The following is a 24460-nucleotide window of genomic DNA, read 5'->3' as shown; positions in this document are numbered from 1 at the left end:
AAAAAAGGAGGACTCTATTAAACTATTAAAAAACAACTCGGTGAAAATAAATAACCAAACCAAACAGCACCCCTGGAGTGTTTCTGAGCACAATAACAAATCCTAACATGAGTGTGTGTTTTCTAAACTGAACTAATAGCCCAGTCCACACAAAACAAGCACTTATTACATTTTAAGAAAAATCCTTATGAGAAGCAAAGATAACAAACAGTTAACAGAGGTAAAAAATAAAAACCTTTATGGCTCCTTCACTTCAGGACAGTCTATAATCGGTGGTAAATCAAAGGTTTAGCACCCTCCTCTTGCTTTATTGAATATAATTTAAACAAAAATTAAATCAGAATTTCCAAAAACGCTTAAGTACTGTCTTTACAAACCATTGGGTCACTTATTACATCCACAGTCTATTACCTGTTCATCAGCAGCTACAAACTCCTCCCACGGGCATGAAGAACAACAATAACGCCGGTTTAAATGATTATCAGTTATAAAATATTGACGCTCTCATCATGCTATTTACGTTGTTTTATGTGTCTGTCAACAATTCTCACAGCTTTTCCTGCATGTTTGTGCAAAACATGGTGTGTATAATTTTTCCCCTGCTTAAGAAGAGGACATTTACACAGTTCACAGAGAGGTCAAACAATGCTTGAAAACTTGTTGACTTGCTGTGTGATGTGCTGTTATAGCTATCCCTATTAATTTAAAAAAAGTATCGATATTATTCGATCTCTTGCCTTCTAAGAATCAGAATCAGAATCAGGTTTTATTGCCAAGTACATTTACACATACGAGGAATTTGACTTGGTGTATTGGTGCTAAACAATTAACAGGGAAATAAAGCAGAACTAGCAACAACTTAAATAATACAGTATAAGAAGCTTTTACAATATATAAAATAGAATTTAAAAATGTAAAATATAAAAAGTAAAAATAAAAAACAAAATGTACAAAAGGTGCAATGTAGGAGCTGTGCAGTGGACTATGAGAAAAAAATCTTTCAGTGTATGTAACCTACTCACAGAGTGCATGTAAGGAAAATAAAAAAAAGGTTATATAGCAGCTGAACATGACAGACTTTTAGCAAGGATCAATTCAAGGCTCACAAACTTCTGAATGTATTATCTTTATGGGTGTAGAGGTGTGATGGTAAATCAGCAATTACACCGAACATAGAAATCGCACATACTGCCAAATCATACAATCAATCAAGTTTCTTCTACTTTCTACACATAAAAAGATCAGCTGTTGTTCATGAGACAAAAAAAGATTTCCTTTAAAAAGTTTAGGGACTCTTCTTAGGTTTCGGTTGAAGTTGACTGAGGTGCATAAAAAAAACCCTGCAGAGACCATACAACATGCACCGTGTCTTTCATTTCTTTCTAGTCTTCTCTCTGGGTCTCTGTTGCCTTCTGGGACTGGCCTCTACATGTTTGGCACAGCTAAAGTCCAACACATGCAATACATGGTGTTCATATTCAGTATAACAAACAAAGACAGACTCATCAACTTTGCTTTTTATCACACTTGTAATTGTTCTAAAATCACTGAAAATAAAAATGTAAACTTGGTCAAACTCTGGTGCTTCTTGCCAGCTCATATGCATCGTGACAGCACTAACAGCAGGTGTCATTTTCAGGATGTAATTGAGTGAATCCACCACTGTGTGACAGCAGAGCACAGGGCTCCGTGGGTCTCTGGCACCCAAAGGGGCTCTGACAGCCAAATATCAGCGCTGCTTCCCTCTCTGCTGACAGAAAGATTCTGGATGTTGTGATGTTCAGCTAGTCCTTCTGCAACTATCATCTTGGTGGATTCTCTTTTCCCTGTCATCTTGGCTTCAAAGTGACACTCTTCTCATCAGCGCACGACTCATGTAAGTGCTTTTATTATGATGCACTATAATGATCTTCTTCTTCTGCACAAAATGTCCATGAAAGTCATTGTAAAGCTGCTTTTTTTTTGTTGTTGATCATTGTTAAATGCATGCTTTGTTGTTGCTGTGTTCTGTTGTCGCTCTGTTTCTGTAGATTTTGAAACCCTTACAATTTAAAATCTTTTTGAATGATGTATTCAAATAATCCCAGTGTAAAAATTTGCATCCAGTTTCTGCAGGAAAACTGAGCGGGAAAAAAGGGAAGTATGGGGAAATAATGCTTATTTGCTTATTTGCATTAATGTTTAATGTGGGAACGTGGAGAAAGAGACAAAAAAGCATCAGCTGACAGCATCGGGGGTGATAATGTCTCGTTAGGTTTCACCCACTCAGTCCCTGACAGCCCCAGCAGTGAATAATGAGGCACGAGCCATCATCTCAGGTTGTGCACATTAAAGTGCCTGCCGCCTGTTTGCCTGCTTCTCCACATGCAGGAGGCTGCAGGAGAGAAATTGAACCAAATATCCCCACAGACTGAGCATGTAGGAACTGCAAAATATAGACTCACTAGGTGTGGGGGATGTTTTTGCAACGTGAACTCTCAGTGATGTTACTGGAAACATCAGTTCTACAGGTTAAAAAAAAATGAAAGAGGTGATTTTGAAAATGTTATCAAATGGGAAAAGCAACTCCATTAAAAGGGTAAAAATCTTTTGTGTGAAACTGCAAAGAGGGGAACATTTACAAGCTGGATTTCCCCTTTTTATGCTTTGTAATTTATTAAAGTCTAAATCACTCAATGGTTCAGGTTCAGGTTACTTTATTTGTAACCGGATACGTAAATTTGGTATGAACCACCCATTTTCATTTATGCAAACATATTCAACATCATTTCTGATTATGTGGTTTAATGCAAGAAAATCCTGCAGGACTGCCCATACCTATACACTCTCAGTTATTTTATCCATGTACAGAAGAAAAATATTTCACAGTAAAATGAAAGAAAATGCAATGAATTAAATGCAATTGTGCATTTACATCACACTTATATATAATATTGCAGCTGTAATATCTAGAAGATAATGATAATGTTGAGCAACATCTCAGTGTGACAAAAAATGTACGAAGAAAAATGATGGCAGTGTGGATTAAGAGGCAAATAAATGAAATTCAATTGTTCTATATACGACAATTATTCTGAGAATTAATACAAGTACGATAACCGAGGAGAATCTGGTTCAAGGAAACTGACATTTAGAGAACAGTGAGAGCACATGGTTTTCTCAGAGTATGGAGGACACTTCAGCAGAACAGAACAGGTGAAAATGATTCACCATGTCACAGTGATCCTTATCCAGCGATATTTTGCTGTGGAGGCTACGAGCACAGTGACATGCTGGCTCCTTCAGTATCATTGTAACACGACAGGTTCTAATCTGCCCACTAATTGGATATTTATCTTCTTTCCCCTGCTGGTTTAGTTCCCTCCACTCTCTTTGCAGCTGTTTTTCTACATCTGGTTACTTGTGACATTGTACTTTTTCCCCCCTCCATGAACAAAGGATGGTCAGTGCAGAGCCACCCTGCCCGCAGCTCACTCAACACACTGACAGAGCGGGTTAGAACAATGCAGTGTGAAGGGACTGATAGCTAAGTGTGTGTGCGGTTAATAGAAAATGACAGGCTCGTCTTCCAAATGGTAGAGGGTTCAGGAGAGGGAGCCAACATCCATTTTTAGGATCCTGACAATGTCGTGCCCTTTCACTTTGACACACTGTCTGCATGAGAAGAAGTCTCTGCTCAGTTGCTCAGTCATTTTATTGTCATTAAGCTTTTATGTTCGGTCCTGAAACTTTGACTGGAGGGTTCATTTGTGGGAGGAGAACTGACACGTGTCAGAGATCTTCAAATAGATAGAAGAAGAAAAGAGCGATTAAGAAGAACAAAAACTAAAACTCAAATTACTGAAGAATCCTGTAATTTGCTCATACGATTCCTTGCTGTCATGTTTCTTTTTCACCCAGTTTGTTCTAAAATGTAATAAAATACACCAAAAAAAAGTTGAATAGTTTGGTAGTAAAGTTAATTATAGATATCCATAATGTATATCCAGTAAAGCTTTTTGATGTGTTATTTCTGTATTATTGATTAATTGTAATTTATCTGTTATTTTGACAGCCTTTTTTTTGCAATCTATCCAAAAGTTGTTATGAAATATCAATAAAATCCAAAAATTGTTGACCATGCGTTTGAGCAACAGTAAAAGTCAAGGGATTGCCAAAGTCAGGGGGATATGTACTCTGGGGACCAGTGTTGACCAATTTTCATGGCATTCAATTGAATAGTTTTCATGATATTATAGTCTTGGCCAAGGTAGTGATTTGATACACAAACTAACATTGCAATCCCTTGTCGACTTAAGATAATAAAACAAATACTGTGGTATTTGTGGAAATTTCAATTAAGCCATAAAAAATATGACACTGAAGTTAAAGTCAGGGGAAGACCTAAGCAGGATTAATTCTGGTATCCATGAATGTCTTTGTAATGTTTAATGATAAATATTTAATATTTCTCCAGCATTGGACAACTTTCTTTTTTTTTTAAGATTTATTTTTGGGCTTTTTGTGCCTTTAATGGAGAGATAGGACAGTGGATAGAGTTGGAAATCAGGGAGCGAGAGAGTGGGGAACAACATGCGTGAGGGGAGCCACAGGTGGGATGTGAACCTGGGCCGCCCGCTTGAGACGACAGCCTCCATGCACGGGGCGCGCGCACTAGCCACTTCGCCACCAGCGCCCCGCATTGGACAACTTTCTATGCAATTCTCAGATCCATCTAATGACTGAAAGCAGACAATAAAGGAAATGGTCTCTTTAAGATGTAGACTCTATAAGAGAAACGGACGTAGCCGCTCTGACATAACCAAGAGTTTTGTGAAAACACATTTTGAGGCCTCGAATGTTTTGGCCAATGTTCCCTTCTCGAACCAGAGGAGACCACATTTGGACGGGTTGGATGCACATTGTTACACACACTGGTGTACAGGACTCTAACATTAGATAAATAACTCTTCTTATTCAGTTTTTCTCTAAATGGGACCATCATTTACAAAATGAACATCATTGAGTATTGAAGAAGACTTTAAACCTGTTTGACATCATAGACTCATTAGGACAGTGTTTACTGAAGTAATGAATCCACTCAAAAGTTGGGTCATCTGGCTTCAATCAAACTTCCTTTTGCAAACAGTAGTCTCCCCCTGGTGGCCATTGGAAAGAATGACAATTCCACATTGGCTTCACTTCTGAAACCCGAGTGTTCATCCATCTATGCCGTCTGTGCTTGAACCTATACCCAGTTTGGTTTTTTTTCAGATTAAAGGATGTTTTTAAAAATCACTTTGGCCGACGCTGCAAATGCATGTTGTCTTAGAGGGTAAGGTGTAACAGCACTAAAGCCATTTTAACATTTTTACTCCTGATCTTGATGACAATCCCGGTAAAATGGAGGGGGGGTCCTCTGAAGCAAGTCATGATGTAAAAAGAAGGACACAGAAGTGGTAGACGATGCAGCAGAGCCAGCTATACGACCATAATGAGATTATTTGCCTAAATCACAATATTAAAAAAAAAAGACCAGAGAAGAGCATACTGGAAAAAGAAAACATAATGCAGTAGTCTTATTACATGTGCAGAGATTGTACCGGCCGAGTACATACAGTCTGTGGTCGTGCATCAATCAGTGAATTGTACATCATTACATCCTGCTGGGTTCTCACATCAGCTCACTCTGACTTTCTGCAGGAAAAAATCCGATTGAGCTGGCAGGAGAAACTCTGGATAGAAACTGAGCGAACATTCAGCTGTTTGTGTTAAGTCGTGCGGCTCATCCTGAAAACTTCAGAGGAGTTTTTCAGGAGTTTTGTTTAAGTGTGAAAGCACTAAATGTGTGTCTTACGACAAAGCAGCTGCACTCTGACACCTTTCATTGGCACAAACTCAAACCAAACCGGAATTCCGACAAAATATCAGATCCCTCAGGATGGACGTTAATAAATGGTATAAACGGCCTCTGAGCTTAACAGCATGCAGTCTTTTTTAATTATTCAGTGGGTTGTGTTTAAAACCGCTTTCTTTATGATGTCCCTAAACCTTCTTTTCAATCTCCACACAGCCCATATACTGTAACACTGTTTATCATGATTTTAGTAAGAATACATCAAATGCTTTGAAATAAACTGGATTTCAGGATTTCGCCTCATGCTACACCTCAAGATGATTTTGAAGCAATGCTGCTACAATCACTGTTTTTCATCCCCACCCCCAAAGCTAAAATAAACAAATTATTAAAACTATAAAACAAGACACATTTCCTGACACATTGATGTCACAACCATATTTAAGCCGGTGGGAAAAAAATGGTTGAAAAGAGAACTTGGACATGTCGATATGATTTCAGAGCTTTACAAATTGGAGAGTAAGCAAGAGCAAGCTTGGTGGTGAACATTTTGAAAAAAATGTCAAATCCACCTCTGGATGAATCCACCAAGCACATAAAAATGCGGTGCCTATAATGACTTCTGGTGATGAAAGATAGTGGAAGACGTGCCCCCAGAGCAATTTGTAGAGTGCAGGTATCCAGGTGTGCAGGCAGGCAGGCAGGCAGGCAGGCAAGGCATCCAATTATTTCCTGGATGCCAGATTTCATTTATTGATGCTGTCGAATCTGAAGTGAATGTCAATAAACACACCAAAAAATGGATCTCATATGAATTGCCTAGCAGTTTATAGCCCTTTATAAATCCTCATACATAGCATCCCTGCAGGGTGTAATCTCTCCTCAGCCTCAGGATCCACCTCCTACCTCTCTTTCACTCTGTGCAAAAAAAAAAACTAACCTGAATTCATTCTTCACTAACAGATTTGTTGACCTCCAAGAGCTTCTCTGCTCATGAATCACTTTTGTTCTCCTCTGTGCTCTCGCTCTCTTTCTTTGTCTCAGATGCACGCTTCTGCAGGGCTGCGATGGACAGTTGGATCCCCGGGGCTTGTGACACTCAAATCTTGGTGACATGTCCTTGAGTGGCAACGCGAGCTGGTCTTCTGCATCGTCGACGGCTCTTCCTCCGCCCTTCAACACCTCCGCCGCGACGCACTCCCTGCCACGGGAGGAGGGGGCGGCCCGTCACGAGCCCGTGCAGGAATGGCTGGAGAATAAGACCCAGCTCCTCTCAGACCTTGCTGTTTTCGGGCACGATGAGCTGTGCCACATGTCTCCCTTCCTCACGGTGTGCTTGGTCATTTGGTACAGCGTCACGATGGTGCTGGGGATTGTCGGGAACATCGGCCTTATTTGCATCATCACCCGTCACATAGAGAAAGTCAACGTCACCAGCATTTTCATCTGCAACCTGTCGTTCTCTGACATCCTGGTGTGCGTCTTCTGCCTCCCTTTCACTGTCATATACACACTCATGGATCATTGGGTGTTTGGGTCCCTGCTGTGCCGTCTGGTGCCGTTCATCCAGTGTGTTTCTGTGACTGTGTCAGTGTTGTCTTTGGTTTTCATTGCTCTAGAGAGACACCAGCTGATAATTAACCCCTCCGGATGGAAGCCAAGCATCCCTCAAGCCTATATTGTGATATTGTTTATTTGGATTCTTGCTGGACTCACCTCGTCGCCTTTCTTGGCCTTTCAGCTCCTCACAAACGAGCCCTACACCAACGTAGTCAATCCCCCGTCTCCTCTGCATCACCTGTCCTCTCCTGGGGCTCATCTCAATACGTCTCCACCTCCACCTGTTTCCTACACTTTCAAAAACTCATCCACTCAACACACCGTCTTCTCTTACGTCGCGGCCTCTCCACACATGGAGGCCTGTTTAGAGCACTGGCCGTCCCAGCAGCACAGGCTCGCGTACACCACATGGCTCCTGCTGTTCCAGTACTGTGGTCCACTCTTGCTGGTGCTGCTTTGTTACGTCAGAGTTTTTGTGCGGTTACGCCACCGCAAAGACATGCTGGACCGTGCCAGGACCCCGGAGAATCAGCACATGACCCACAGCCGCAGAATCACCATCATGCTGGTCGCCCTTGTCACGGCCTTCGCTCTCTGCTGGCTGCCGCTCACCATCTTCAACGTGGTGTCAGACTGGAACCAGGAGGCTCTGCCAGTCTGCCACCACAACCTACTGTTCTCCCTATGCCACCTGCTGGCCATGTCCTCCACCTGCATCAACCCCATCATCTACGGCTTCCTCAACTCCAACTTCAAGCAGGAGGTGAGCGAGATACTGCTCCACTGCCGCTGCCGACACCTAGAGGAGGAGTGTGAGAGGTTACCCATGTCCACCGTGCACATGGAAATGTCTCGAACATCTGTGCCTCTGAGCAGCAGGAGCAACTCTGTTTGACTCTGATGTCACAACCTACGTGTGTACTATGGTGTAGTTATAGGACTAACATGTGTTGTTCGTTCTGTAGAGACTTTATAACCTATTGTCATTGTTTTGAGGTGAAGTGTGCAGTGAAATTCTGTTTGACCTTTTACTTGAGTAGCTCTGAATTATAAAAAGAAACTTCCTATATGTTTATATCTGACTTTGTCATGGACTGTATCTTGTACTGAAAGGTAAAACAGAAATGTATTGTGATGTGAGATGTTTTTTCTATATGAATGTTGTACTGCTGTTGTATTTTTTTTTACATTTAATGATCTTTATTTATGAAACACTTATTGTTTATTGTGTAATCTTCTACAGTGAATATATTGTGATTCATTTGATTTACAGAGACAACAACATTTCAGCATCTTCGATGAGTTTAATAAAGAAATGTAGATATAGCATCAAATGTGTTTCTACCATCTGTCTATGTAGCCTTTTTAGTCCAAAGGCTGTGTATGACTGTGCATGTGTAGTATAGAGCTGTTCAGATCACCTGGACACATGCTAATGCCAGGTGTAAACAAGGTCTTTTTGGAAAACTGTGTCCTGGAGTAATCCTTCGTTTGTGCCCGGTTGAATCATCCAACAGTAGAACATTTAAGAATTTGTTTTCTAATTATTACCTCAAATGCCTTAATCTCTTTTCTGTAATAAACAATATGAGATACAGATCTTTGTCTCTGCTGCGTGCAAAAAAATACAGCCATGCAAATAACCTCAGAATTGATGAATGCTAAGATTAGCAAAATTAATTTAGGGCATTCTGGGTATTGCAATTTTATATTGTTTGATACGTCTGAGATAGTTTGTTTTTGGAAAGACAATGAGGTGTCTGAGATGGAAGAAACACAGACTTTGAAATATCTTTGGGGCTAGGTAGTGACTGCAAATGAACACCAGGGAGCCTGATGACTCACAACAACCTAATAACTTGTAGTCTTGACAGCAAATTGCACCTGTTGACTACAAAGTCTGAATGGGTCACCTTACACTGTCTGAAGGATATAGGCCTCCAAGTCAGGTTTTGTATTTTTTTTAAACAAAGTCATTTGTTTGAGACATAATTAATAGTGGATGAAGCCTGAGTGATGTCACCCATTGGCTACTTTAGGGAGGCTTTGGAAGCCCGTCGGTTGCAGTTGCCATGCTGAAAATGCTCCCTCAACCTTACGACACAGCTGGAGCTGAGGCGGGTCTTACGCCTTCTGACAAACTCGCCCATCTGTCCATCAGGTCAGCCCTGGCCTAATTATGAATAACTATATACGGGGCAAATAAAACCAATTACGTTTCTTATACCAGGCTGTAAACATGTTAATTTCCTGCTCAAGTGAACACTCAACAAACTGCAGTTTTTTGCACTTCTGCATGGCTTCATGTCACCAGAGGTAGCCGCTTGATTTGAAACTGGATAAAAAAAACATAGATAGATAGATAGATAGATAGACAGATAGATAGATAGATACTTTATTGATCCCGAGAGAAATTCTAATGAAATTCTAACATATACCTGTTTAAAGAAATTTGTTGAAAATGAAAAAAAAAAGACTACTCACATCACCAATTATTCGTCCAAGGAGCCTTTTGATGTGATCATATATCTCACTCCAAACAAGAATCTGCCAGAATCCAAACTTGGGTTATCAGTTGTTTTTTTGTTTTTTAACCATTTAAGGCAGGGGTGGGCAACTGGCGGCCCGGGGGCCACATGTGGCCCTCAGGTCAAATTTTTCTATTATCAAAACATGAAGAAAACATGACAAAATCTGCCATGAAATCATGAAAACCAGAACTATTTCCATCATAATATTTGATCACTGGTATATGTTGAGTTAAATTTGAGACATAATTGACTGTTATCTTTTTTGTATCCTACAATTTGGCCCTCTGGCAGTGAGAATTAAATGAATGTGGCCCTTGCTGTGACCAAAGTTGCCCATCCCTGATTTAAGGTGTCAGGCAGGCTGACAATAAACCTGATTTCCGACACTTTTGACCAACAATAAATCGTTTTGACAGAGAAATGCTGTTGCCTGTCAAAAAGAAACAGAAACGTATTGAATTAAACTAATAAAAGTTCAGTTTTAGTCATGAAGTAAGCTTCGTAGGGCCCTTCGGAGGGCTCAGCACTCTCCTGTTCCATCGCTTCTGGTTTGGAAGTGACGTTTGTTTCGTCTCAGCCAATGACGGCCGTTTGTCCCAGAATGCATTGCCACACAAACTGCAAGCGCGAACTATGTACACTGTAGTGCGGTTCTGTTGGAAACTGCATATTTTAAACCTGTTTGCCGTATAAAGTAAGTTCACTGAATGGTCTAGATAACGCCTTTTGATATCTGCTTCCATGTCTTCGTACTGTTAATAATCAAAAACATTTGTTATGAGGTTGTATGACGGTTCATTACGGAAGCATTGACCCGTGTTAGCAGCACTGATGCTAAAAGTCTGAAAGTTTGTTAGCACGCTAAAGTAGCAGCAAAACACTCTGTAAACAAACAATATAATACTATTAACAGTGGTTTTATTGGCTTAGTAATAAAACATTTATGTTCTTACGTTAAAGTTGCTGATATCTGAACCAAAAAGTTTGACTTAATTAATGTAAATGAATCAGTAATAATAATATAATAATATAATGCTGTTGTTGTTGTTCAGCTACAGAACTGTCAAATATCTGCCCTAAAGTCACAAGAAACTCAACTTTCCTGAGATGTTTTACTAATTTTAAGAAATGTTAACACCTATTTTTTTGCGTTTTAAAAAAAACATCCTGCTGTAGATGTTCTCCCTGTTTGTTTGTGATTTAAACAAAAACAAGAAATAACTGAGAATGGATAAGGAAGGGGGGTGATGTATCCTTGTTGCCTAAACAACAACAAACACTTTGAAACTTTTACCTGTACTCAGAGCTTATTTAAACCTGACACCTTTTCTTTTTTTGTCCCTGAATATCAATGTGATTTTAGTTGTACTGATTAGGGCTGGGCAATTCATCGAGTTTCAATTTCACTTACGATTGTCATGACAACAAGATATAGAAAAGAAAAGAATAGAATAGAATAGAATTACTTTATTGATCCCAAACTGGGAAATTGTGGCGTTACAGCAGCAGGTTGTCCAAACACACAATATAAGCAAAAAACACAATGTTAGCAAATCTAAACACAATATAATATTAAATACAAAGTAAATAAGCACTAAACTAAGAATGGGAATATATACAACCAGGATTTAACTAAGCATTACTAGTCTAAAATATGAAGATTAAATGTAAATGTGCAAAAACAGAGTTGTAAATGGACAGTATTGACATAGGGAGATGTGCAATCGGTGATACTATAAGTTAAAGTGCATGAGTGTAGACATGTTATAAGCAGAAACTATTCAATATAACGGCGAGTAGACAGACAAATGAAGTGAACATGAGTGCAGGGATAATTTGTAAATTTAAACATGTGCAGAACAGATTAGAGTATGGAGAGACAGATATTATCATGATGACAGTTCTCTGCTCGCATGAGGTGAGCTGTTGTACAGAGTTATGGCCTTCGGTAAGAAAGATTTCTTGTATCGGTCCTTGTGACAGCGGCGTTGTATCAGTCTGTTGGAGAAGCTGCTCCGCTGTTTGTCCAGTAGGGTGTACAGAGGGTGATCAGGATTATCCATAATGGATAACAGTTTGTTAAGAGTCCTCCTCTCTGTCACCACTACAAAAGAGTCCAGCTTGCAGCCTGTCACAGAGCAGGCCTTCTTAATGAGTTTGTCCAGTCTCTTAGTCTCACCAGCTCCAATGCTGCTCCCCCAGCAGACCACAGCAGAGAACAGTGCACTGGCCACAACAGACTGATAGAAGATCTCCAACATCTTGCTGCACATATTGAAGGATATTATTGCCTTGAACCTGGACCATGCAACAAACTAAAAGGGCCTTATATTGCAGACCTTTGAACTTTAAAGGTCTTAATGAGTTTAAAATGGAATAATATCGTCTCTATATTTAGTGCCATGTAAAATTCGTGGTTCTGCATTTTGGATGAGCTCGAGAAGTTTGATGGATTTTTGGTTGAGACGAGTATAAAGGCAGTTGTTGTAGTCAAACAGGGTGAAATAAAATATAGCTAACAAATACAGTGATTGACGTGTTAACCTCCACCTAGGCTACACTAACTTAAAAGTGCACATCCTTCTTTTGCCTGTAAGATCATCTTTTTAGTCTTTCTATTCATTCAGTTAATTAAAGATAGAAGATTTGATAATTGAAGAAAGTATAAATCCTGGGTTGCAGCTCCTTATTTTTTTGTAGTTAGTAAACGTCACTGTGAATGTGTAAGATCGTCTGCCACATCAAAAAAATGTCTTCATTGTTTTTGTGTAGGTGATTCTTGGAGCAAGTAATGACCACAAGTCAAGTTCTTAAAGGTATTGTACATCATCTAAGCCTTCCTGCTGTTAATCAAGTTTAGAGTGTATGACTTCTTGTTTAATTTCATGGCTCTCTCTAATGTGTGTGCAGATGTTGTTGCCTATGTTGATGTGTGGTCATCGGACAAAACTGCAAACTATGCAAAACCATTCGTTCAGCAGCTGCAGGAAATGGGAGCTCAGGTAAGACGGCCGAGAACAAAAACGCTTGCATGATACTGTATTCAGTTAACTATTTATTATCTGTTGGGTCCGTGCCTCTTGGTTGATGGTGTTTTAGGGAGAGTGTCGGAGACAGTAAGTAAGTGCACAGCCACATGTGTCTGGGGTTTCCACAATGTTTGTCGTTCATTCCAAACTACACATCAACCTTACACAGCGCGGATGTACAGCTACTATTTTATCATACATGAGAAAAATAGTGTCCAAATGAACCCTCATGTCACTGTTGAGTTGAGAGGCAAAAGGAAAGCAGGAGCTCGGTTAACCAACCGTGCATGGCAGAAGCGCAACTCAAACTAACTTCAAGGATATAAACAAGGCGCCATCTAGTGATGTCGCTGCCCTAGTAACTTAGCAACACGGTACCACAATTTCAACTGTTACACTATGTGAAATGACGGTCCATTGAAGTGGTGCAAACATTAATGACTTTTATTTTCACAGGTACCAAAAACATTCAATAAACAAGTCACACATGTCGTCTTCAAGAATGGTCATCCAGCCACATGGAGGAATGCCAAGAAAAGTGGTGTCAGGCTTGTTTCCGTTCTCTGGGTCGGCAGGTAATCATCATCATCATCATCATCTTTATTGCCAGACTCAGGAGTCCATTAGAAAACATATAAGAAGCAAACAAAATGAAAACTCAGGGTAAAAAGACAAACAAACAGACAAAACATCACCATTTTTATAAAAGACAGCTGTACCAGTGTCGCCACAAGGCCGACTGGTATCGCACAAAACTATGACTGGGATTTGTCAACAGCGTAATGATGGAATTCTGAGAATCCTTCAATCGGCTGATAAATTTGTACATTTAGTTTCTCATAAGAGCCTGAAAAGTGTTAACTCCTGCATTACAAAATAGCTCACTTGCACTAGTCCATCAAGGTTTTTTTTAAATAGTATTCTCATTGAGTCATTATATGCATTATATTTATGTACCACCAAGAGATTTTAAATGTACAAATCTTGTAATTTTTTACAGCAGTTTGACTTTAATGTCTTGACATGGATTTATTATTTTTTTGTCCAGGTGTTACGAGGATGGCGTGCGTGTGGATGAGGAGTTGTATCCGGCCTTAAATGATGAAAGCAACCCCGTGTTAAAGAACAAACGAGTGAGTAAAGTCAGGTTAACATGTGGTGTTTACGTTGGTGTCAGAGGTTAAGCCGTCATTGTTAATCAGTGTTTCGCCGCTGTTGTCAAGCCGCAAATTGTGCTGACTCTGAGATACGGACAAAGGTTGGACGCTGATCTGACCAGATTCTGTGAACTAGGTGTCATGTGGTTCACCGAAGTAAAACTATTCATTGGTATTTTTATGAAAGTTAGCCACTATTATTGATAAGTTATTCATCAAATTGAATTCACTGGAACAACTATTTTTATTTTACCTCCCTGGAGCTTCCTATTATACAAATCCAATTTGTTTTCCACCTTTTGATTGAAACTTTCTGATTTCATTGGAGCTACATCGTTCAAAATGGCATCTGGGAAATTTCATTGTTGTGATTAATTCAATTTTCATATTCCGATTTAAAATTCATAAAACATGTGATTAAATAAAATTCACCTTGAAATAATTCCGTTTAGAGTCTAATTTTCAAGAAACTTTTTTTGTGTTTGGATGACGTAGCATCGTAATATGCAGCCGACCGATTCTCCAGAGAGGACACCTGAAAACGACAGACGCATGAAGAAAAAACTAGACAAGATGATGAAAGACCTTCACCCTAAACAAGCTCTGGGTATGACAGGTTTACACCTCTTGGAAAAAAAAAACAAGAGTATGTATGTTGGTACTTATCTAATTGTCTTTCTCCACAGTCACAGAAGTGTCTCCCATCATTATTGACGAGGAGAACGGAATAGTCTATAGCCCTGCATTGAAACGATCGGATTATATGGCTCAGCGCTTGAAGGCCATGAAGGAGAAGCGGAAGAACCTCTCACCCACAGGTATATGAAGCGACTGACAAGGTCTCCAAAATATGAAATACCCTTTGAGCATTTCAAATTCAGATATTTCTGGGGCGCCGGTAGCGGAGTGGTGAGCGTGCGCGCCTCCATGTACGGGCAGCCCAGGTTTGAATCCGACTTGTGGCTCCTCCCTGCATGTCATTCCTCCTCTCGCTCTCTCCCTGATTTCCAACTCTATCCACCGTCCTTTCTCTAAAATAAGTTAGAAAAGGCCCCAAAAAAATCACATATTTCTTGTTGTGTTTCAGCTTCACAGCTGGTTGAAGCCCGCTCACCCACTGGACTGAAGCCTTCCCTCGGGAGCACACCAACCGTCTTCAAATTAAAGTGTAAGAAAAACAGAAGTGAATCTCTTATCTCTTATATATTTGACAAATGTCATAGTGAAGAAGTACGTATTCTTAGGAGTTACATTACTGTCCCAAATTAATTTTTAATGTATTCCCTTTTTTCTTTTGCATTTTCAAAACTATTTCAGAAATTTTGCATACAACACTGAAACCCGTTCCCCTTTTGGTGCTATATTACAGCGTCTAATCCGTTTTCCAAGCTTAATGAATGACAACAACAACTTCTATCCTACACACATCTTCATTTTTTTTAGGAAAAACATTAAGCTACAACTGTTAAATTATGGCTGGAAGATGTAGTAAAATTCAGCTGTCACTATCAAATAAAGTGAGGGCTACGTAGGCACAACATTTGTACTGATCAATTGATGTTTTTAATCTTTCTCAACACACAGGGTGTATTTCTGGGGGAAGGAATGAGATAACAGATTCCTCAAACATACCACATAAGAGTATTGATAATAGAGTCTTTGTTATAAAATTGTATAAATCAACTCCGCAGTAAGTGACATAGTATAACTTTACAGCCATTAGGCATACAATCTACAGGAAAATGTGTTTTTAATTTGCCTGTGTTTGCTAAAAATGAGTTTTTGGAGGTTTTATCATAAAAATAATAATCTGTGTAGTGAGTTAAACAACACACATTTTTAGGCCATTGGAGTTGTCGACTGAATGCACAGTAATCACCCATGACCTGATTTGCTCCTGCAGTTTAAAGAAATCAGAGGAATTCGATGCACTGAACATTTTTTTATGGTTTTTATACCATGTGATTAAGATTCAGATTGCAGAGTATTCCCTTTAATCAAATTATTATTAAATGCACCGAGCTTGTCTGTCGATAAAACACACTTTAAAGCCGCTTACACCCTGAGTCATTGTTATCTTTTCTTTAATTTAGATGACCAGTCGGATGATGATTCGAGTGCTTCTGCTGCTGAACCAGGTTACTCGCCTGACAAGGAAGAGGGGAGAACAAAAGTTGTTCCGACCAACCATAACCGTCATGATCTGCGCCGCAGGAAAAGCTCTGAGAAGCCTTGGCTGTCACCCTGCCGCGATGTACCACAGCGGATTACAAGTCCAGTGAAATGCCCCGAATTCAAAGACAACGAGGACGATGTAGGGAATACACCAAAAAAACCAAGACGGACCTCAGTGAGAAAAAAGCTAGCAGAGACATGTGCATCTGTAGGTTTGATGGAAAGTTCTCGTCAGGATAAGAAATCTGACATTTACAAGAACATTCATGAGGAAAAAAGGGAATCTCTGACAAAAACTCCAAGCCCACCTCCTAATAAATCTGAAAAGGGAAAGGGAAAATCAAAAGCAGTGAAATCCCTTAAAGTGACTAGGACCCGTTCTGTTCCTGATGCTGTGAACTCTCTTAGTTGTCTCTCATCGCCAGCCGATGCTGCAAAGTCTAAAGAACCTTCTCCTCCAGTTCAGAAAGTTCCCAAACGACCCAGACACTCGTTTTCTGCTCTGGTACGATCGTCCATAGCGTCCAGTGACTCTAAAAGTGTCGCCTCTTGTTCCACTGAAGGTGATGATCATGTGTTTGAGGACTGTTTCTCCCCCGCTAACCGTCGGAGAGAAAAAACATCAGTTTTGTTTAATCTGCCTGCAATCAAAGACCCCTTCGTTCACGTGCCTTTTGAGCTGGATTCTGTACCACACAAGAGAAAAAAAAGACGAAGTGAAAGCATGGGATCTGAGGATAACAGTAAAAAGAAGAGGAAACTGGAAGAGGGTCGGAGTGGCAGAAATCGCAGACAGCCATCCGAAGCAAGCAGTGAGCCTCAGATTCATCCACAACAGGATGTTAAAGAATCTCTGCCTGCTTTGGGTAGTTCAGTAGCTAATGTGCGACCTGTAGACAGAAGACAAAGCACTTTACCATTTACAAGCAGCTGTACAACCACAAGTGCTGCGGTAAAAAAGAGAAGAGCTTCTATATCAGTGCAACCGACAAGTCAAACAGAATCTAACGCAGAGTCCAATCCACAGAAACACTCTGCTGCCAGAGCTCCCTCATGTAGCTCGGAAAGTGAGTAGTATTACAACCAGAGTCATTACCATGAAAGCATTACATTGAACCAATCTTCATTATTATGCACTGAAAGAAGAACCTCAATTCTAATCATATTGTTAAGTCAAGGTTTGCAACTGTGTTTGTAACCCCGGTGAGATGTGTGCAGATCTTAAAGGTTTGCAAAAAAACCTTTACTCAATGTCAAATTTTAAGTGAAAAATAAAGAAATAGAACTTCAGTACAAACAAATGGGGTCTTTTTAATATGAGTTTTCACATTATAAAGTGTATGTTTGTCTGTCTTTAAAAGTCTGAATTAGTTCCCAGAGTTGATGTTTTGAACATGAGGTGAATAGGATGTTCTCTGTACAGTCTATGGTATAGACGTGCGTCTGTTTGATAATATTTAACAGCACGAGGGTGCACCGAGCTCACACATCTCACGCTGAGACCTCAACTCTGAAAGGCCATAAACAGGATAGGAAGCGTTGTGATTGATGGAGTTATTGTATTTAAAGGTGCGCTTTGTAGATTTAGTAGTGACATTTGAAAGCTGGAGAAGGAAAAATAAAAAAAATGGTCCCTGAACACTGTTTAGAGTTTAAAAGCTACCAGGAGAGTTACGCTTTCACTGTTGCGGGCAACCCACAATAACTTCTTGTGTAGCATTTTATCTTCAAACAGTGTTACAGGGACCACATTTTCCTATGAGGACAGTTTGTGTATAGAGTTATGAACATATCCAACAGAATCTGTACACTTCTCCAACTTTCACATTTCTCTTCTAAAACTCCAAAGTGCACCTTTAAGAAGATAATTTCAACTGTTTTCTAAATTGAAGCCTTCTTTAAATCTGAGTTTACTAATGTGGACATGTTTTAGAAAATGTTAAAAAGTAGTAGGATAAAAACTATTTAAAGGAGTCAATGTTAGACAGCATATTTAATATTGTTTAAAACATAGCTGCAGCTTTCAATACTGTTTTTTTCAATACAATTATGGTGATAATGTGGCTGTTTGATGACATTTAGATCAGACATTACACTTTTAGTTCAAGCTGCTGACATTTACTGTTTTAATTCTCTGCATATAAAAAGCTACATGAAACATAGTGTGTTTATTTAATACAACATATGAGACATAAGAGCACCTGAGTCTATGGTTTAGTTAGCTTTATCACAGAGGTTTTTGTGTTTTTCTATCGCCAGCTGAAGTTGAAAATTAATATAAAAATTTGAAGTAGAGAATTGTTTGTAAGTTCTTTAAAACTGTCAAATTGAATGTAGGTGTTTTCATCCAGGTGTAAATGTAACCGAGCAGATAAGAACATGCATGAATGCACACAAACATCAAAGCAAGTGCCTGCTATGTGATAGGTTGAGTGACATCCCCCCCCCCACCCCCTCCACTGTTTTCAATCATATGTTTGTTGTTTGTTCTTTAGATGGAGGAAATGAATGTGGCGTTGGAGCTGCTTTGACGGAGATCCTCTCTGAAGGAGAAGAGAATCCCTCAAAGCAAATCGGCTCGAGTGTTCAGAAAATGGTCAACAGAACAACGGTAAGAACACGTCTTGATTAAATAAAATGTAGAAATGGTGTGCAGAGAGTTAGTTTAGTGACTTTTTGCACTTCATCTGAGTTTTTCCTGAAAATGGGTGCAGAAAGGACATTTTCAGAAATTCAAAACAAGTCTGTGACCACCGACTGTTTCCTCTTATAATCCTCATTTTACTGTTTAGTCGTATTCAGTCTCTTGTTTGTATTGAGTTTATAATGTCTGTGGCCAACAGGGTACCATGTGCACAGCCTAAACATTCTGAGGTGCGCAAAAATCCATTGCACACTGAAAATAACTTTAAATAGGTTGGCCCAGCACAGTCTTATGATTCCGTTTTAATCGTAAAAGCCTCCAGTCAGGGAGAGGGGTTGCAAAAACCTGCATGCATGACATCTACTTTGTATTTTACATATGAAGCGATGTTCATTGCATGAGTAAGAGTAAATCTATAGGGGTATTAACTCAGCAGGAGGAAGCTTACTGGATTAGTACATATGCTTCTGTGACATTGGATAACACAATTTTAATTATTAATCTCTTTTTTTAGTTTTTTTTTTGGGATGTTTTTGCCTTTATTGGATAGGACAGCAGATGAGAGACAGCTAATGTTGGGAGGAGAGAGAGAGGGGGGGATGACATTCATTGAAGGTCCGAGGTCAGATTTGAACCCACAGCCGCTGCAGTGAGGACTATAGCCTCTGTACATCGGGCGTTCGACGTAACCGCAAGGCTATCGGCGTTCCTAAATATGAATCTTTTTGCAAATTCATTTGGCTACATGCATTGTCATGTTTTAATGTGACATATTTCCTCCTTTCTGTGAACATTTTGGCGGTAGTCTAAATGTTTCATTGTTCATGTTCATGTGTTCCTTTATTAGAAAACAAAATGTGAATGTTGTTAGATGCATTTTGTCTTTGTTCTTTAAAATATATTTATTTGAGCTTTGACCTAATCTTTCTGAACTAATGCAGGTGCAGACTCTCACAAAACGCTGTGACACTCGTAGTTTTCTTTGATATAGGAAGTTTACAAAGTTAACTAAACACCATAGTCTGTGTGTGCGAGATTCCCCTCCTAAGCATTTCCTCCATAAGGTCACACACTTCCATGACTGTCTGTGTTTGACGCATCTAGACAAGAGGTTGTGTCTGCTCCTGAGGGTTTCCTGTGTTTTCGCCTCTGTGATGGTAGTGTACAACTTCCTCGCCTGTGAAATGCACCTGGGCTGTGTTTTCGTTACGCTGGTAACCTCAACAAGCTGTAGCTGAAAAAAAAAAAGGCAAAAACATGACATCATCTCCCCCTCGGGGTCGGTCATGGGTTTGACTCCACTGTAGCCTGATCACAGAGATGTCATAGTTGTTCTTTTTGTTCTGGAAAGATCATGATAAAAGATGAATGGGCAAATATGAATGGAAAGGTAAACACACACACACACACACACACACACATCCATGACGGGGACTCTGACGGGGTCACACCTGCACAGCTCGCAAATCTTTGAACGTGCGGAAAGTCAAGTAGGACACATGTCATGCTGCTCGCCTGTGGTTGAATACAGGGAAAATGTGCAGTTACATTTAAACTTAAAAAAAAAAAGGATTCTGAAATACTTTAACTCAGATTACAGGTTTGTAAATACAGAAGTGAACCGCCTTTTGGGCATTTTCTTTTCATTTTCAGAACGTTATAAATGCTCGATGATAGAAGTAGAGGACGTTTGGTGGTCGCAGTTCGTCTTGTCTTCTTTGCCATAAATGTAAAGCCTTATTTTAGGTTATCATCAGAGCGTTTTGGTTGACTTCAATTTGCAAAAATATGTAGAAAATACAATAATTCAACAAAAACAAAAACCTTTTTAAAATGTAGATGTGATGTGCAGGTGGCTGAGTGGTTAGTTTGTACGCCCCATGTTCAGAGGCTGTAGTCCCTGATGGTCTGGAAACTTCCCTTGTAAAATGTTACAGTTCTCATTTAAGGTCATTCTGTAGCTGAAAGTGATTAACTTTTCCCTCCTCCTGATCCACTCCTACTTCTCTTTATCTACCACTGAAGGTAAATTTGCTAATGCTTGAGCTGATTAAGACCCTCATTATCCCCTCAGCACGGTTGTTAAAAAAAGAATCCAACAAGATTAAAGCAAAGGTTAGGATCAAATCTTGAAATCGGGTTATTTAAAAGAAAAAGGGATGACAGAATTGTGTAAGATCAGGTAATCTTATCCTGGTTTTTTACCCAGTTTGTGCTGTTGAAAATATTTGAGTAGGATATGGATTACTTTGATCGAAATCTGATCCTGATCCAAGCAGAGGGCTGGATTTGGATCGATTCCAGAAACGAAATGTAAGGAAACTATGAAATTCTCCAACAACACAACATTTCACTTTCAAAAATATATTTTGCACCAGAATTAAAAAATAAAATGACTCCTGGAAGAAAAATCTGGTGAAATTTGGTTAGCTTAACTGTTAAGAAAGTTAAAGAGGAACATCTTGTAGGATTCCTCCAGTTTGCGCTTCAGGAAAGGTTAAATTGATAAAGTTCACCACAGCACATAACAGCAGCTGTGTTGTATTGATGTGAGGTATTTACAAGTACGGCTCCGTCTGGTTTTATTACTCATATCATAACTGCTATTTGTAAATGGCTCTCTAATTTTAGAACCGCGATCCTCTTCTCACTTTTTCTGAAAAGCATTGTGTTAAGTAGCAGCCATGGAGGAGACACAGTCATACGGTGAAGAATTTCCTTCATTTGTGCTGGGAGCGCTGCTGCTCGGAGGCCGTGCTGCCGTTCACACCGGCTCTTTGTCAGAGGCTCATTATGTGAGTCTCATTCTTCACTGCCTGTTTTCTTGTGCTGCTGCCAGAACATGTTCACAACAAAAAGTCCCCTTTGAGGAACCTTTAGAGTAGCTCCATATGTTTTGAGTTGTTCGACTTCCTTTGAAAGACTTCAAATTAGCAGATTTTATGGTCTTCCCTTTTTGCAATTCTTTAGTTGTGTGGTAGACTACAACCTCGTTCTGGATCATTGAGGAGCTTGAATATGAAACTCCTGTCAGGAAAACATCAGTCTGTGTTTGATTGTAACAAGCTCCATGACTTATCGGCCATAATACGAGGTTTGACTGCTGTGGGAGGAGCTGGGCGACTTACTTGGCGGCACTTTGCTCAGCAGGAATCAGCCTCTGATTTCCAGCAGCACGGCCAGACATCAGAGTGTGTCAGGAGAGAGCTCAGTTGCAGCTCAGGTGTTTGTGCTGATGATAGTTTTCTGAATTGGGCCCAAAGTACGAGGCTGCATTGGCGGCAGTCATCAGGTTGCAAATTTACAGTTCCGTTTCAGCGATTCTGAATATGTTTTTCTCGGCTGATGGCCTTGGTGTTTGATTTCCTTTTTGGTCTCTATGCAGCTGCATATCCTGCGGGGTTATTGAAGGTGCACGGCCCGTCTGGATTTTGAAAAATGACCCAGTGTTCTATTATTCATTAACTTGCTCACAATACATACACACAAAAGAAACATAAAACACATTCTATTTCCTGGTGTCTGAGTATTTTTATGTATTTATACATACATAATTATCTTGTCTTCTTTAAATTGTCGATTTTCATCTACATAGATTTCACAGAATTCACGCCTTTATTTTGTCCTACAAATAAACCAAAATAAGCTTCATCTGTGGTCTCTAGTTGTTCCACTTCTATCTTATTTGTTTGCCAAATGTGAATGTAACGACTCCCCAGAAATAGAAGAGGTGTGAAAGCTTTGAAAACAGACCTCTATTAATCCAGCCTCAAGCATGTGATGCTTATGCTTTATATACCCGTCCATAAGTTGTGTGTTTATGTTTGTTTTTCAGGCTATGAGGACAATGGTCATGACGAGCTTGCCCACTGAGTAAGTACCGCAAACATTTTTGAAGTTTTTCTATAGAGCTCAACTGTGACCGGCCACTTTTGCGGCAGCAGCTCTGGTTTCCGAAAGTTAATTTCCCCCATTCAAAACCTCCATTGGCTTCTCAGAAAATCCTTATGTGAATATTTTAAATCCTGGAACCGAGCCAACCAGCAACCTGAAAATAAAACGTTTGATTCAGCGCAAAAAAAAACGATAATGAAACCCGAGAAAAAGGCAAAGGTACAAGACTGTGCTCAAGCGTGAAGGAACTACGCATCCCACAATCCATTGCGATTCCAGCGAGACCCAACAAACAATATGTTAGCGCGCTTCTTTCTGAACCTTGGACCTTCTTTCTACAGTTATCTGTAATCTAGTGTTTATATTGTTGATAATAAGGTTGTAATAAATGGTAGTTTGTTATATAGTGTGTTTTTCCGAGAATGTCAGTGGTAGACCCGATAGTCGGAGTTCGCAGGGGAGGTGACATTTCCATGGTAACAGTGGGCTACACCAATCAGACAAGTCTTCTACATATTCCATCGTTTCACACTGAGGTAGCCTACTCAGATAGTGGATCAAACTGTTGAGCTCTGTTTGTCTACTCTCATTACTTTTGATGTGTTGGTGGTAGGAAAAAAGAACTAGGGCTGTCTAACAATTGCATTTTAAACGCTGCATTTATCACTCGCTAAATTTAGATAGTCGATCACATTTTTATGCAATGTTTGAAATTCCATAATTTCGCCATCAAAAGTTAAAATTGGGTTGGGTTTTATTTTGAATTTCTGTACTGTCTGAAGCTGAGAGTTATTTTCTTGCTGTTTGTATTCAACCGTGCTTTTATTTTGAAATGAAGTCAAGTGAGGACCTCCTTGTAGATCGAAGGTTACAACATTTACTTAACCATGAAAAATGAACTCGTTATGGATCAAACACTAAATGAAAACAGCTCAAAGGAACGGTGACAAAGTGAAATGTTTGATGTCATGAGGTGGATTTTACTTTAGACTTTGTTCCGTCACTGTGACCACAGTGTCCCTAAAGGGACAAAATAGCAATTAATTAAATTAATCGCGATTACCTAATGCTTACAGCCCTAACAAAACAAAAACCACTCAGATGTCTGTTCTGATAGTTTGTATTCTCCTTTCACCTCTCTCAGCAAGCAGCAAATGGTGAGTCAGGTGGTGAAATCTCTGGGTGGTTTCTCAATCGTCGACCGGGTATGTGAGAGCACGACTCATGTGGTGTCTGGGGGTGACCGGCGGACTCTCAATATCCTGCTGGGGATAGCTCGTGGCTGCTGGATCCTCTCATTTGAATGGGTAAGTACTTTACATGACTTTGCACTTTACTTGAATTGATGACTGTTTTTAATGTTTTATTTCTTTATTCCCCGGATAGATACTTTGGTGTTTGGAGCAACGGCAGTGGATTCCAGAGGAACCGTATGAACTTTCAGACCAATTCCCCGCAGCACAGGTCAGACCCAGTAATCTTCTATTAGGACTAAATGTCTGACACACAGATGCAAACTTGCTGTTGCCCTGACTCTTTTCTATAAGTACAACCCCTGAGCCGTATTGATGTTAAAGGCCCATCAATTGGAAAAGATCAGCATGGAACCTTTAAATTAAACAAATAAGTAAGTT

At 39.8% G+C, this 24460-nt stretch overlaps 2 protein-coding genes across 3 annotated transcripts in view; both read left to right on the top strand.

The window, feature by feature from the left end:
* Positions 1–1176: 1176 nt before the first annotated feature.
* LOC132975229 (neuropeptide Y receptor type 1-like) lies at positions 1177–8785 on the top strand. Its single transcript, XM_061039645.1, has 2 exons — positions 1177–1876; positions 6881–8785. Exon 2 carries the CDS (start codon positions 6951–6953, stop codon positions 8289–8291), a length of 1341 nt encoding a protein of 446 aa, XP_060895628.1. The 5' UTR covers positions 1177–1876; positions 6881–6950; the 3' UTR covers positions 8292–8785.
* A 1729-nt stretch (positions 8786–10514) lies between these two features.
* The window catches only part of mcph1 (microcephalin 1), a 38739-nt gene continuing 24793 nt past the window's right edge, over positions 10515–24460 (top strand). For both annotated transcript variants that reach the window (XM_061039642.1, XM_061039641.1), the window contains exons 1-13: positions 10515–10621; positions 12700–12743; positions 12838–12929; positions 13413–13531; positions 14005–14089; positions 14609–14720; positions 14800–14931; positions 15201–15281; positions 16207–17355; positions 18784–18899; positions 22768–22805; positions 23971–24133; positions 24213–24290. In XM_061039642.1, coding sequence (XP_060895625.1) covers positions 12719–12743; positions 12838–12929; positions 13413–13531; positions 14005–14089; positions 14609–14720; positions 14800–14931; positions 15201–15281; positions 16207–17355; positions 18784–18899; positions 22768–22805; positions 23971–24133; positions 24213–24290 — 2190 coding nt within the window. In that variant the 5' untranslated portion in view covers positions 10515–10621; positions 12700–12718. The remainder of the gene's footprint in view (positions 10622–12699; positions 12744–12837; positions 12930–13412; positions 13532–14004; positions 14090–14608; positions 14721–14799; positions 14932–15200; positions 15282–16206; positions 17356–18783; positions 18900–22767; positions 22806–23970; positions 24134–24212; positions 24291–24460) is intronic.

Source organism: Labrus mixtus, chromosome 6 (genome assembly GCF_963584025.1).
Source record: "Labrus mixtus chromosome 6, fLabMix1.1, whole genome shotgun sequence".
Lineage (NCBI taxonomy): Eukaryota > Metazoa > Chordata > Actinopteri > Labriformes > Labridae > Labrus > Labrus mixtus.
The sequence above is the reverse complement of the archived record's forward strand: the minus strand, read 5'-3'. Positions and strand labels throughout refer to the sequence as shown.